Here is an 11,658-nt window from a genome sequence, read left to right as displayed (position 1 = left end):
AAACCGGAAGCCTGGTTATTGGTGTGCTTACTACCTAAGATGCCCTTGGCCACCTCTTCCCTGCAGCTCCAACCCTCCACCCCTAGGAAAAATGCTGAGGGACTCCAAGGTTGCTGCACACATCTCGGTTGTTTAATGGGTCAGGATCGGTTGGAGTTCTTAGGTCCGTGGCTCCTGTGTCTTGGGGCCTGGCTTGTTGGGGCATCAGGCAGAGGTAGCGACCTGTTTTGTCCCAGGACCCACAGATGGCCAGAGGGTGTCAGGCTGCAAGTCATGGCCGCAGGATCTATGTTCCTTGGGAGTTGCATTTGCCGGTGCACTGTCTGCTTTATGTGGTAACCACCCCTGACTGGGTCATTTGACTCATGTTGCCGCTGACCTGTCACCGTCAGGTTCTGACCGTCCACCCGCACCATCAGGTCGTCCGGAGCAAAACCGTGGGCATCCATCTTCATCTGGAAACTTGTATTGGCACGGCCGTTACCCTGCACCACAGGCATATCATCTTTGAGCAGCCGCACGGGTAGTGTGACCGCTTGATTTTGTTCAGCCAAAGCCACACTGGGACATCGGGACGCTACCCGGTTCTCCCCCAGTTCTTGCTGCCCGGTGGTGCTGCCCGGTGGAGAAATGGTTCCCTACCCGCCGCATCCGAGAGAGCAACTGCTGAGAAGGGCACGAGGGCTCCCCCTCCCCCATCCTCTGGGGGCCGCCCACTCTTCGCATTCCAAGGGGCAAAGGCTAGCAGAGATCAAGTCAGCTTTGTCCATCGTCCTCGCGAGCAGCGGGTTATTAGTGATCTAGTCTCCTACTGATTCAACCATGTGGTTGCTGGGAATCGAACTCAGGACCTTTAGAAGAGCAGGCAGTGCTCTTAACGGCTGAGCCATCTCTCATGCGGGATTTTCAACTCCACCCCAGATAGAACAACTAGGTTGAGGTTGAAGAGGTCTGCCCTGCCCTTCCCTGCCCTCTTAAGAATCAGGCCTGGGGCAAAGAAGGTTGTTTCCGGACCGAAAGAGGGACCTTCCGGGTCTTTGTGAAAGAACTGGACCCGGACCTTTCATAGTCCTGAACTAACAGATGGAGAAGAAAATGGCTAATAATTCTCTGGCTCACCACCACCACCACCACCACCGGGGAGGCAGGGAAAAGATGAGAATAGGCGGGGAGGAAGGGAATGATTAAGGAAATTTGTTCAGCTTTAAAGCTGGGCGAGCCATATTTGCCTGTTTATAGGACAAAAATGGGGACCGTTCCATGTCCGCCATATCTGCAGCTTGACTGGCGGCACTGACGGTCTCTCTGGTTTTTTTTTTTTTTTTTAGACAAGCTGTCTCTGCAGCTTTGGAGCCTTTGTAGACCAGGCTGGCCTCGAACTCACAGAGATCCGCCTGCCTCTGCCTCCCGAGTGCTGGGATTAAAGGCGTGCACCACCACTGCCCGGCCTTCTCTGGTTGTTTTAATTCGCCCGTTCTCTCCCTCTCTCTCTGTCTCTCTCTCTCTCTCTCACACACAATCTCCTAGGCTGGGATTGTTTCATTCTTTACCTCAGCAGCATGACTCACAACTACGCCTCTGTTCTTTTGAAAATAAACTGTTTCTCTTTAACAGCAACCTAAGTACAGAAAAAGCCGAATGTCAAAGATAGTTCATCTGTGTCAACACCACACAGCACAAAATGTAGAGTTCTACATTTCATCGGTATTGGACTACAATTCTGAGTCACTGGGGTAGGCTTTGGCAGTGTGGGAGCCAACCCTGGCCCAGGCCTGTTCTTCCACCTATGGATTTTGGAAGGGCGGAGCCCACAAATCCTCCAGGCTGCCAGTGTTCCGGGGTTCCTCTTGTTCCCAAGAGAACAGCAATTATAACTATCCCGGATAACTTTAAAAAAAAAAATAGAAAAAATTAGCAGTCAACCTAGGGTGCTCAATCGAGCAAGATTTGGCTGTCTGTAACCAAGAAACAGGACCGAAGTCCGGAAGGCCAAGGCATGGAGAGCGGCAAGGGAAGACTACGACTCCCATGGTGCGCCGGGGCAGCGACGCCTGCGCACTGTGCGCCGGTTGCCCATGCGGCCCTAGGGCTGGGAGCGCGGCGCCGCTCCGCTGCGGGGGAGGCCATGGCGGAACCTTCCCAGGCCCCAAACCCGGCCCCGGCCGCGCAGCCCCGGCCCCTTCAGTCCCCGGCCCCTGCACCAACTCCGACTCCTGCGCCTAGCCCGGCTTCAACCCCTACTCCGGCTCCTACTCCGGCATCAACCCCCACCCCAGCTGCAGCCCCAGCCGGGAGCACAGGGACTGGGGGGGCCGGGGTAGGAAGTGGGGGGCCGGGCAGTGGGGGGGATCCGGCTCGACCTGGCCTGAGTCAGCAGCAGCGCGCTAGCCAGAGGAAGGCGCAAGTCCGGGGGCTGCCGCGTGCCAAGAAGCTTGAGAAACTAGGGGTCTTCTCAGCTTGCAAGGTGGGGGCGGGGCCTAAGGTGAAAGGGGCGGGGCTTGGGGACATCCATGGGCTCGGGTGGGAATGGGACCGAAGCTATAGCTTCAGAGCTGTTCTGGCGCTTGGGGTACAACATCAGCTGACTGATCCTTCCGCCTCCAGGCCAATGAAACCTGCAAGTGTAATGGCTGGAAAAACCCCAAACCCCCCACCGCACCTCGAATGGACCTTCAGCAGCCAGCTGCCAACCTGAGCGAGCTGTGCCGTAGCTGTGAGCACCCCTTGGGTAAGGCAGGCAGTGTCTTTAGCGCTGGGGCCGAGGGCAGGTGCTAGGTCCTCCTGTTTGGACAGAGTGCATAAGTACCGTAAAGATTCTTAGGGAAATTAGAGAGACTTCCTAAGGAAAGAGTGCGCTGGGAATGTATGTCTCACGGAAAGAAAAGGGAAGTCTTCCCAGAAGAAGCAGGGAACTCCCAAGGGCTGGTGTGAGAACTGAGAACATTGGGTCTCCCTGTCCTTCAAGGCTTGGAGGATCAAAGGTGTGCCTCAGGAGGAGATGCAAGAATTAAGCCCTTCTTCTGTTCCTCTCAACCCTAATGTTAACCATCTTGCAGCCGACCATGTATCCCACCTGGAGAATGTATCCGAGGATGAGATTAACCGGCTCCTGGGAATGGTAGTAGATGTAGAAAATCTGTTCATGTCTGTTCACAAGGAAGAGGACACAGACACCAAACAGGTCTATTTCTACCTTTTCAAGGTGAGCTTGCAAAGAGAAATGGGCCAAGGCTTTGGTGTGAGATGGGAATCTGACTCTGAGCTTGGCTACCCCTATTTCTCCCCACTCCTCTTCCTTACAGCTCTTACGGAAATGTATCCTCCAGATGACTCGACCAGTAGTGGAAGGATCCCTAGGTAGCCCCCCATTTGAGAAGCCTAACATTGAGCAGGTAGGACAGGTTGGAAAAGCAGACCTAAGGGGCAGCATAGGGGTAGAGTCTGTTCTTCCTCAAGCTGAGGCTCAAAGAAGAGACACATGTTTGCTGACCTCAGGGTGGGCGTGGAAGTTGGAAAGGTCTGGGTTTCCTTGTATTTGAGATGCCTCTGCTGGCTGTTCATGCCACCGTCTGCTTTTGTCCCCCTCCCCCCTTCTCAGGGTGTCCTGAACTTTGTGCAGTACAAATTTAGCCACCTGGCCCCCCGAGAGCGGCAGACAATGTTTGAACTCTCCAAGATGTTCCTGCTCTGCCTTAACTACTGGAAGCTGGAGACCCCTGCTCAGTTCCGGCAGCGGTCCCAGTCTGAGGATGTGGCTACCTACAAGGTTAATTATACCAGGTGAGCCCAGGCAGGGCCTCACAGGGGGAGGCTTGTATGATCCATGGGTGGTCTCCACACTCATCTCCCACTCCACCTCCCCCAGATGGCTCTGTTACTGCCACGTACCCCAAAGCTGTGATAGTCTCCCCCGATACGAGACCACCCATGTCTTTGGCCGAAGCCTTCTGCGATCCATTTTCACTGTCACCCGCCGGCAGCTGCTAGAAAAATTCCGCGTGGAGAAGGACAAGCTGGTGCCTGAGAAGAGAACCCTTATCCTCACTCACTTCCCCAAGTAAGGCTCGGTCTGGCCTGTTGGGATTTCGCCCCAAATTCATGTCCCCGCTGTTGTCCCTTTCTTCCAGGAAGGCTTCCTGGATTGGTCCCTCCTCTCCCTCCATGGGCCTTCTGGGATCTGGGTGTCTACCTGGCAGATTTGCCCATGGCCCAGAAGCTACTTGCTAGTATGTGCTAGTCTGGGGATGGCAGGTACATGGCCCGAGCTAACGCTACCCCCTCCCAACCCCCTGTTAGATTATTACTAATAGTTTCCTGTGGGCACCTGGATGCAGCCTCAGAACCCCTCCCTCCACAGGGCTCCAAGAAGTCAGAGTTTACGTTTGTGCTGAAATCTTTTCCCGTCTCTGTTCTAGTCTTTCTATATCCTTTGCCTCTATTGTGCCTCTCTTTCCTCCCATTTGAATCTGGGTCAGAGCTCCCTATTCAAAAACCTTTGCTGGAAACAGGCGTGTGAGAGCGAGAGGTGGCAAGATTGGGTGATTCTCAAACCATTTTGATACAGAGGTGGAGTAAGGGAATTCAGGTGGACTGGGTACCCTGCCTGGCCACACAGCATAGGGTGGCATCAGCTTAGACCCCTTTTCCTGTGCCATACATCATGCCATGAATGGGTCCCTCACCTCTATCCTGGTTGTGTCCTGTCCTTTTATTTTCTCTTAGTGGCCCTCAGCAGGCCGGGAGCTGAGACTCGCTCTACGTAATAGGCCTTCCCAGACAACAGAAGCTGTTGTCTCTTCTCACTGGCTCCCACCCACTGAGAACAGGGGCTGGCTGGCTGGCGGGCCTCTCATCCCTCTGGGGTCTGACCCAGGCTACTCCTGGTTGAAGTCTGGAATTGTGGGACAGTTGTTCCGTCCCCACAGGTTTCTGTCTATGCTCGAGGAAGAGATCTACGGGGCAAATTCTCCCATCTGGGAGTCTGGCTTCACCATGCCACCCTCAGAGGGGACCCAGCTGGTGCCCCGACCAGGTACGTTGCCCCATAGCCCTGCAGGGTCTCCTCGGTCACCCTGGCTGGCCTGCTGACCCTGGGATGATAGAGTGGTGGGGTGTGGTAGCAGTAGGAAGATCCCTTGGGGCTGAGAAAGGGCTGGCGGGGCCTGGCTCCTTCTGAAGGCCTCACCACACCCTCCACTCCCGTCCTTAATTTTTTTCTCATGCAGCTACAGTCAGTGCCGCGGTTGTTCCCACCACCCCCATCTTCAGTCCCTCCATGGGCGGAGGCAGCAACAGCTCCCTGAGCCTGGATTCCACGGGAGCTGAGCCCATGCCAGGTGGGTCCTTGACCCGACCTCTCACCCCCATTTACCCTTCCCTCCACATTTCCTGCTGTCCCTGGGTGACCTTGTCAACCTCCTCAGTAGGGGAGAAGAGGAAGCTTCCTGAGAACCTCACCCTGGAGGATGCTAAGCGGCTCCGTGTGATGGGTGACATCCCCATGGAGCTGGTCAATGAGGTCATGCTGACCATCACGGACCCTGCTGCCATGCTGGGACCTGAGGTAGGCAGCCCGGTCTGCTGATCTGTCAGGGAAGGGACCCTCACCCACCCGAGGCCCTTGCTTACTACCGCTCTTCCACCTAGACGAGCCTTCTTTCAGCAAACGCAGCCCGAGATGAGACGGCTCGCCTAGAGGAGCGTCGTGGCATTATCGAGTTCCATGTCATCGGCAACTCTCTGACGCCCAAGGACAACCGGCGAGTGCTGCTCTGGCTCGTGGGGCTCCAGAATGTCTTCTCCCACCAACTCCCACGAATGCCCAAGGAATATATTGCCCGCCTCGTCTTTGACCCGTGAGTCCCTGGAATTCCCCATCCTTCCACACTGGACACCCTCCCTCTCCCAAGGCTCAGCCTTTCAGGGTTGAGGGACCTGGGGAGCGTGGAAAGGACAGGTAAACCCCATGACACGCCCCTTCTCTCTTAGGAAGCATAAGACTCTGGCCTTGATCAAGGATGGGCGGGTCATCGGTGGGATCTGTTTCCGCATGTTCCCCACTCAGGGTTTCACGGAAATTGTCTTCTGTGCTGTCACCTCAAATGAACAGGTCAAGGTGAGCACAGTGGCCCTGACCATGACCCTACCCCACCACCTGCTTCTGAATTTGGACCAATTCAGCCAGAATGGCAGAATGTCTGTGCCTCAGAGCTTCTTGTAGTGACCAGACATTTCCACAAGGTGGCAGCTCTGCCTTGAACGTTCAGGAAACACCTGTTTTTAAAAAAAAGTACCTAAGCATAGGCTATGGTGGCCCACGCCTTTAAACCCATCACTGGAGAGGCAGAGACAGGAGGATGTCTGTGAGTTCAAGTCCAGACTGGTCTACAGAGCGATTTCCAGGACAGCCAAAACTGTTACACAGAGAATCCCTGTCTCCAGAAACAAACAAACCAAAAAAAGATACCCAAATCAGCCTTTTTTTTTTTCCTTTTCTGGTGTTGGGATGAAGCACAGGAATTTGTGAACACCAGGCAAGAACTCTACGACTGAGTTCTGACCCCACCAAGATAGATAGATAGATATACACAGGTTTCCCTGTGTAGTCCTAACTGTCCTGGAACTCAAGAACTTGCTCTGTAGACCAGGCTGGCCTTGAACTCTCAGATCACAGAGATCCACCTGCTTCTGCCTCCTTGAGTGCTGAGATTAAAGGTGTGCACCACCACCACCCGGCTCACAAGCAAGATTTTTAAATGAACCTTTGGGGACTTGTTGTTTCAGAGAGGGTCATATATCCCAGTCTGGCCTTAAGCACACTGTGTAATCCAGGGGACCCTAAACTTCTGACCCTTTGGTCCCTGCCCCCAGGGCACTGGATCACAAGGGCACACCACCATGCTGGGTTTTATCCAGTTTTGGAAATTGAATCCAGGTCTTTGTGCATACCGAGCAAGCATTCTACTAAGTGAACTACACCCTGGGACAAAAACTTTTTAAGTGAACTGGCTTCTTCCCAGGGAAATTTACAAGCATACCTTGGGAGAGTTGATAACTATTAGAGTTACTGAGAGCTAATAGTCCCAGCTTCGGTCTTTTTCTTATGAAATGGGGCTTTTAATAACTACTCATGTACAGACTGAAGGATGGGCCCGTGAAGAATCAAGTGTGCTGAATGTGGCCCAGAGCAGCTATCTAGAAACCCTTCACTTTTCCTCTATAAACCCTGGTCTCCCCACACAGGGCTATGGCACGCATCTGATGAACCACCTAAAGGAGTACCACATCAAACACAGCATCCTTTACTTTCTCACCTATGCTGACGAATATGCCATCGGCTACTTCAAAAAGCAGGTGCGCTGTGGTCTCACCATACCTGCTGCTTGGGCGCAGGTGTGGGCGCACAGCTTCCAGTAGCAGAGTCCCTTCTTGTCCCCTGTTGCACCTGTCACCAGCGAGGAAGGGCCTCCCTTCCTGTCTCCTCTCTGCCTCTCGCCACCCAGTGAAGAACAGGGCCAGGAATCTGAAGGTGCTTCAGGGGATTGGAGGAGGTGCAGCAGTCGGGTTGGAGCCTTTCTGGAGGCAGGTAGAGCTCTCACTGCCACAGGCGTGTTTAGGGATGCAGGAGGAAGTGTGCCATGTGTCTCTCAAGTGCTCCTGCAGAAGTGACTGCCAAAGTCAGAGAGTCCTTGCTGATGGATTGGGTCTTAACTACCGCTCACCCAGGGCTTCTCCAAGGACATCAAGGTGCCCAAGAGCCGATACCTGGGCTACATCAAGGACTATGAAGGAGCGACGCTGATGGAGTGTGAGCTGAATCCCCGGATCCCCTACACAGAGCTGTCCCACATCATCAAGAAACAAAAAGAGGTGAGTACTGTATTCATGGGGATTTTGTGCGTGTGCATTGGTCGGGCGTAAACGTGCAAAGGCATGTACCGTGCGAGTGTTTAAGTGGAGGAGATGGGCCAGATCTTGTTATCGCCCTGCTTCTTAGGAAAAGTCAAAAGTAAATGTCACCATGGTCTTGGGGATGGTTGGACCCGAGTTGGCCCCTCAGACCTTTGCTTTCTCAGATCATCAAGAAGTTGATTGAGCGCAAACAGGCACAGATCCGAAAGGTCTACCCTGGACTCAGCTGCTTCAAGGAGGGAGTGAGGCAGATCCCTGTGGAGAGCGTCCCTGGCATTCGTGAGCAGGGGCCTTGGCTGAAAGGGCAGGAGGGCATTTTTGGGTGTGGGCAGGCATTCTTAGGGCTGTTCTCTCCCCTTTGCAGGAGAGACAGGCTGGAAGCCAGTGGGAAAGGAGAAGGGGTAAGTGTTTAGGGAATGAACATGGGAATGAGGGCGAGGGAGGAGGGACAGAAGGACTCACACCTCAGACTTGGCATATTCTATTCCAGCAAGGAGCTGAAGGACCCTGACCAGCTATACACGACCCTCAAAAACCTGCTGGCTCAGATCAAGGTGGGAGGCCAGGCTCTCTTTAGGGGTCATTGAAGTGGGTGGCAGTCTTGGGTTGGGCAAGTTGGCACTGTGAACCTGTCCCCAGCTCAGCTCTTCTCTCCAGTCACACCCTAGTGCCTGGCCCTTCATGGAACCCGTGAAGAAGTCAGAGGCCCCAGACTACTATGAGGTTATCCGCTTCCCCATTGGTAAGGACCCTCCTGCCTTCATTTTCCCAGCATGTGCCCCATATCTGTGCCTGCCTGTGTTGAATCAGGTACCCCTCCAGGACCCACTGTGGTCAGCAACCCCAGCTATATCCCTTCACCTCTTAAAGGCATATCCCTTTTCTGTGACCCAGACCTGAAGACCATGACAGAACGATTGCGCAGTCGCTACTATGTGACCCGGAAGCTCTTTGTAGCTGACCTGCAGCGGGTCATCGCCAACTGCCGGGAGTACAATCCTCCAGACAGTGAATATTGTCGCTGCGCCAGTGCCCTGGAGAAGTTCTTCTACTTCAAGCTCAAGGAGGGGGGGCTCATTGACAAGTAGTCCCCAGCTGGGCTCTGCAGTGTCCACCCCAGTCTTGTCAGATCCATTTGGGCGTTCCTGGCCCCCCTCTCCCTGCCTCAGCAGGAGAAGCTCCAGCCATGGACCCCAGATCTTGCAGACTCTTCAGCCAGCAGGCACTCCTAAGCCTGCAGCTCTGTTCCTGCCTTCATTGCATCCGACCTTGGGGAGATGTCTGGTCTGGGACCAGCCCCTTGTGGAATCTCTGGTGGCCAGGGAATGGACTGCTCAGCCCTGGTCCTTACAGAGCTATGCAGGCTGGCAGTTCTGAGCCTGATTCAGGTGCCTGTTTCCAGGGTCAGGGCTATTCATCGATCCGCCTTGGGATGGAACAGCCCAAGCTAGAGGAGCCATGAGGGGCTGTGGCTCATCCTACACTGTCTTGTCCATCTGTCCCCCAGGGCTGGGGCACCAGGACCATTCATTCCTTGGCATTAATCCCTTGGAGGGAACAATAAAGCTTTTTTTTTTTTTTCCCCTGTGTGATTGCTTTTGGTGGGATGGGGTGTAGCTTCAGATTTAGTAGACTGACCTTTGCTCCTCCAGTCCTTCCTCCTGGCAACCTGGAAGCCTAACTTCAGGCTGGACTGGGGCTGCTGACCCTTGTAATTCCTAGGAGTGATGTACCTGCCTGGCTGCCACCCCTCTCCTCTTCTCCCAATGGCTTCCAGCCTGTCTCATGTACAAAGGGGGAATAAGAACTTGCCCATCCCGACTCCGGGGTGGTCCTGGTCCAGTCAACCAAGGTCCGAACCTCCATGCCTTCCCCTTAACCCAGCTGGGGAAAAGGGTTTGAGAAAGTAGAGGACCAGGGCAATGAAAGCGCACTCCTCTCAGTAACTAAACCCCACCCCAATCCTATTTTTATTTGTGGCTGGGAAGGGGATGGGCTGGGCTCCGGCTCCTCTGGCTCCTCCCCTTGTTTCAGTTTCATTTCTAATCCCTGAGCTGCCTGCCCCGGGCTTTCCAGAACTCCAGAAGGCTCAGCAGAGACCAGGCTGGTTTGCTCTCTCCAACACGGTCACCCCAGTTCTGGCTGCAGCAGGTTCCAGGTGGGTCTCTATGGTGTGCTACCCCACCTCCCTGAGAAGCTTGGAATTCCAGGCACAGGGCAAATTCTGCAGCTGATTGTGCTGTCTGGGAGGGGGGAGGGGTTAGAAGGCAGGGGTTCTGATAACCTCTGCCATTCCAGAATGGAGCTGCGGCCCTACCAGTGGGAAGTGATTTTGCCTGCTCTGGAAGGCAGGAATATCATAATCTGGTTGCCCACGGGCGCTGGCAAGACCCGGGCAGCTGCTTTTGTGGCCAGGCGGCATCTAGAGACAGTAGACAGAGGCAAGGTGGTGGTGCTGGTCAACAGGGTGAGTGGTCTGCCCTTCCCACAGCAGGGTCTCCGGTCGTCCTGACCGTTCTTGGTCTCTTCTAGTACTGCGCTGCTGGGTCTTCTCACCTTGGTTCAGGACCCAGCAATGTCCTGAAGGGTCACCTTACTCCCAGCTTCCCCCACCCCAACCTCCAATAACTGCCATTTCCCACCCCCACCACAAACCAGGTTCTCTCCCGGCATTCTTCACTCCCAGGTACACTTGGTGAGCCAGCATGCTGAGGAATTCAGGAGCATGTTGGATAAACGCTGGACCATGACTACCCTGAGTGGGGACATGGGACCACGAGCTGGCTTTGGCCTAATGGCCCGGAGCCATGACCTGCTCATCTGCACAGCAGAGCTCTTGCAGCTGGCGCTGGTCAACCCAGAAGATGAGGAACACGTAGAGCTCACAGGTGAGGGCAGGGCCCTGTGAACACCTGTGGATCCAGTCATTGTGGGAATGAGTGGGCCCCACTGCCAAGGCCGAATCCTGGTTATAAAACCTGCTCCCGGGCAAATAAGCCCCTTCCCCAGCTGAGCCCCGCTTTACTAGTCTATAAATTGAAGAGAAGCCAACCCTGCCTGCTCCTTGTCTGGGGCGCAGCTCGAAGTTAGGAAGGGAGAGGGGGAAAAGAGCGGGGACCTCACAAAGCAAAAACTGCTGGAAGAGGTGCCAGGTGTGGCTTACAGCTGTCCCTCATGTGCCCCCAGAGTTCTCACTGATCGTGGTGGACGAGTGTCACCACACCCACAAGAATACGGTCTACAACGTCATTCTGAGCCGCTACTTAGAACACAAGCTGCAGAAGACAGAGCGCCTTCCCCAGGTGCTGGGGCTCACGGCCTCCCCAGGCACTGGCAGGGCCACCAACCTCCAAGGGGCCATTGACCACATCCTACAGGTCAGTTGAGCCCCTGCTGCCCTCCTACCACAGATCCACTAGGGGACCTCCTTGCCTGCCTGGCCTCTCCCCAGCCCTACAACCCTACCCTTCCTTCTGTGGCTACACCAATCTCTTCCAGGATCTTGAGCCCATTGTGCTTGTGGGAGTTCTTGAACTTACTATTCCTTTTGCCTGGAGTGCCCAGCGAGCAGCGCTGTCATTGTCACAGTCTCCCTCTGGCCGTTCCCACTGCTTTGTTAGAGCAGCAGCTTTAGAATTTTCAGAGTTTGCCGGGCGATGGTGGCGCACGCCTTTAATCCCAGCACTCGGCACTCGGGAGGCAGAGGCAGGTGGATCTCTGTGAGTTCGAGACCAGCCTGGTCTACAA

At 54.7% G+C, this 11,658-nt stretch overlaps 3 protein-coding genes across 4 annotated transcripts in view; 2 read left to right on the top strand and 1 right to left on the bottom strand.

The window, feature by feature from the left end:
• Positions 1-140: 140 nt before the first annotated feature.
• Positions 141-726, bottom strand: Hspb9 (heat shock protein family B (small) member 9). The gene is given in 2 exon segments (XM_013354424.2): positions 141-623; positions 625-726. Coding segments are annotated over 2 exon segments (585 nt in total).
• A 1,366-nt stretch (positions 727-2,092) lies between these two features.
• Positions 2,093-9,496, top strand: Kat2a (lysine acetyltransferase 2A). Of its 2 annotated transcripts, none has more exons than XM_005369022.2 (18): positions 2,093-2,464; positions 2,605-2,728; positions 3,057-3,202; positions 3,303-3,392; positions 3,599-3,780; positions 3,866-4,057; positions 4,926-5,032; positions 5,226-5,336; positions 5,427-5,563; positions 5,647-5,855; positions 5,989-6,115; positions 7,243-7,353; positions 7,726-7,869; positions 8,076-8,190; positions 8,276-8,312; positions 8,402-8,465; positions 8,569-8,653; positions 8,806-9,496. In XM_005369022.2, the coding sequence occupies exons 1-18, from the start codon at positions 2,126-2,128 to the stop codon at positions 8,997-8,999; spliced, it is 2,514 nt and encodes an 837-aa protein (XP_005369079.1). In that variant the 5' UTR covers positions 2,093-2,125; the 3' UTR covers positions 9,000-9,496. The 2 variants fall into 2 exon arrangements, with proteins under 2 accessions (XP_005369079.1, XP_005369078.1); XM_005369021.2 differs by having other exon boundaries at positions 5,424-5,563.
• A 27-nt stretch (positions 9,497-9,523) lies between these two features.
• Positions 9,524-11,658, top strand: part of Dhx58 (DExH-box helicase 58) — a 10,296-nt gene continuing 8,161 nt past the window's right edge. Inside the window, exons 1-4 of the mRNA XM_005369020.3 lie at positions 9,524-10,069; positions 10,210-10,378; positions 10,598-10,799; positions 11,098-11,288. Coding sequence (XP_005369077.2) covers positions 9,903-10,069; positions 10,210-10,378; positions 10,598-10,799; positions 11,098-11,288 — 729 coding nt within the window. The 5' untranslated portion in view covers positions 9,524-9,902. The remainder of the gene's footprint in view (positions 10,070-10,209; positions 10,379-10,597; positions 10,800-11,097; positions 11,289-11,658) is intronic.

Source organism: Microtus ochrogaster, unplaced genomic scaffold, assembly GCF_000317375.1.
Source record: "Microtus ochrogaster isolate Prairie Vole_2 unplaced genomic scaffold, MicOch1.0 UNK44, whole genome shotgun sequence".
NCBI lineage: Eukaryota > Metazoa > Chordata > Mammalia > Rodentia > Cricetidae > Microtus > Microtus ochrogaster.
Note: the sequence above shows the minus strand (reverse complement) of the source record. Positions and strands in the feature narration are given on the sequence as shown.

Bases quoted from the DNA above. Each gene is read 5' to 3' on its own strand.
- Kat2a (XM_005369021.2), top strand. From the start codon at position 2,126: ATGGCGGAACCTTCCCAGGCCCCAAACCCGGCCCCGGCCGCGCAGCCC. The intron at 2,729-3,056 runs GTAAGGCAGGCA...ACCATCTTGCAG, and splicing joins TAGCTGTGAGCACCCCTTGG to CCGACCATGTATCCCACCTG. The intron at 5,033-5,225 runs GTACGTTGCCCC...TTTCTCATGCAG, and splicing joins CCAGCTGGTGCCCCGACCAG to CTACAGTCAGTGCCGCGGTT.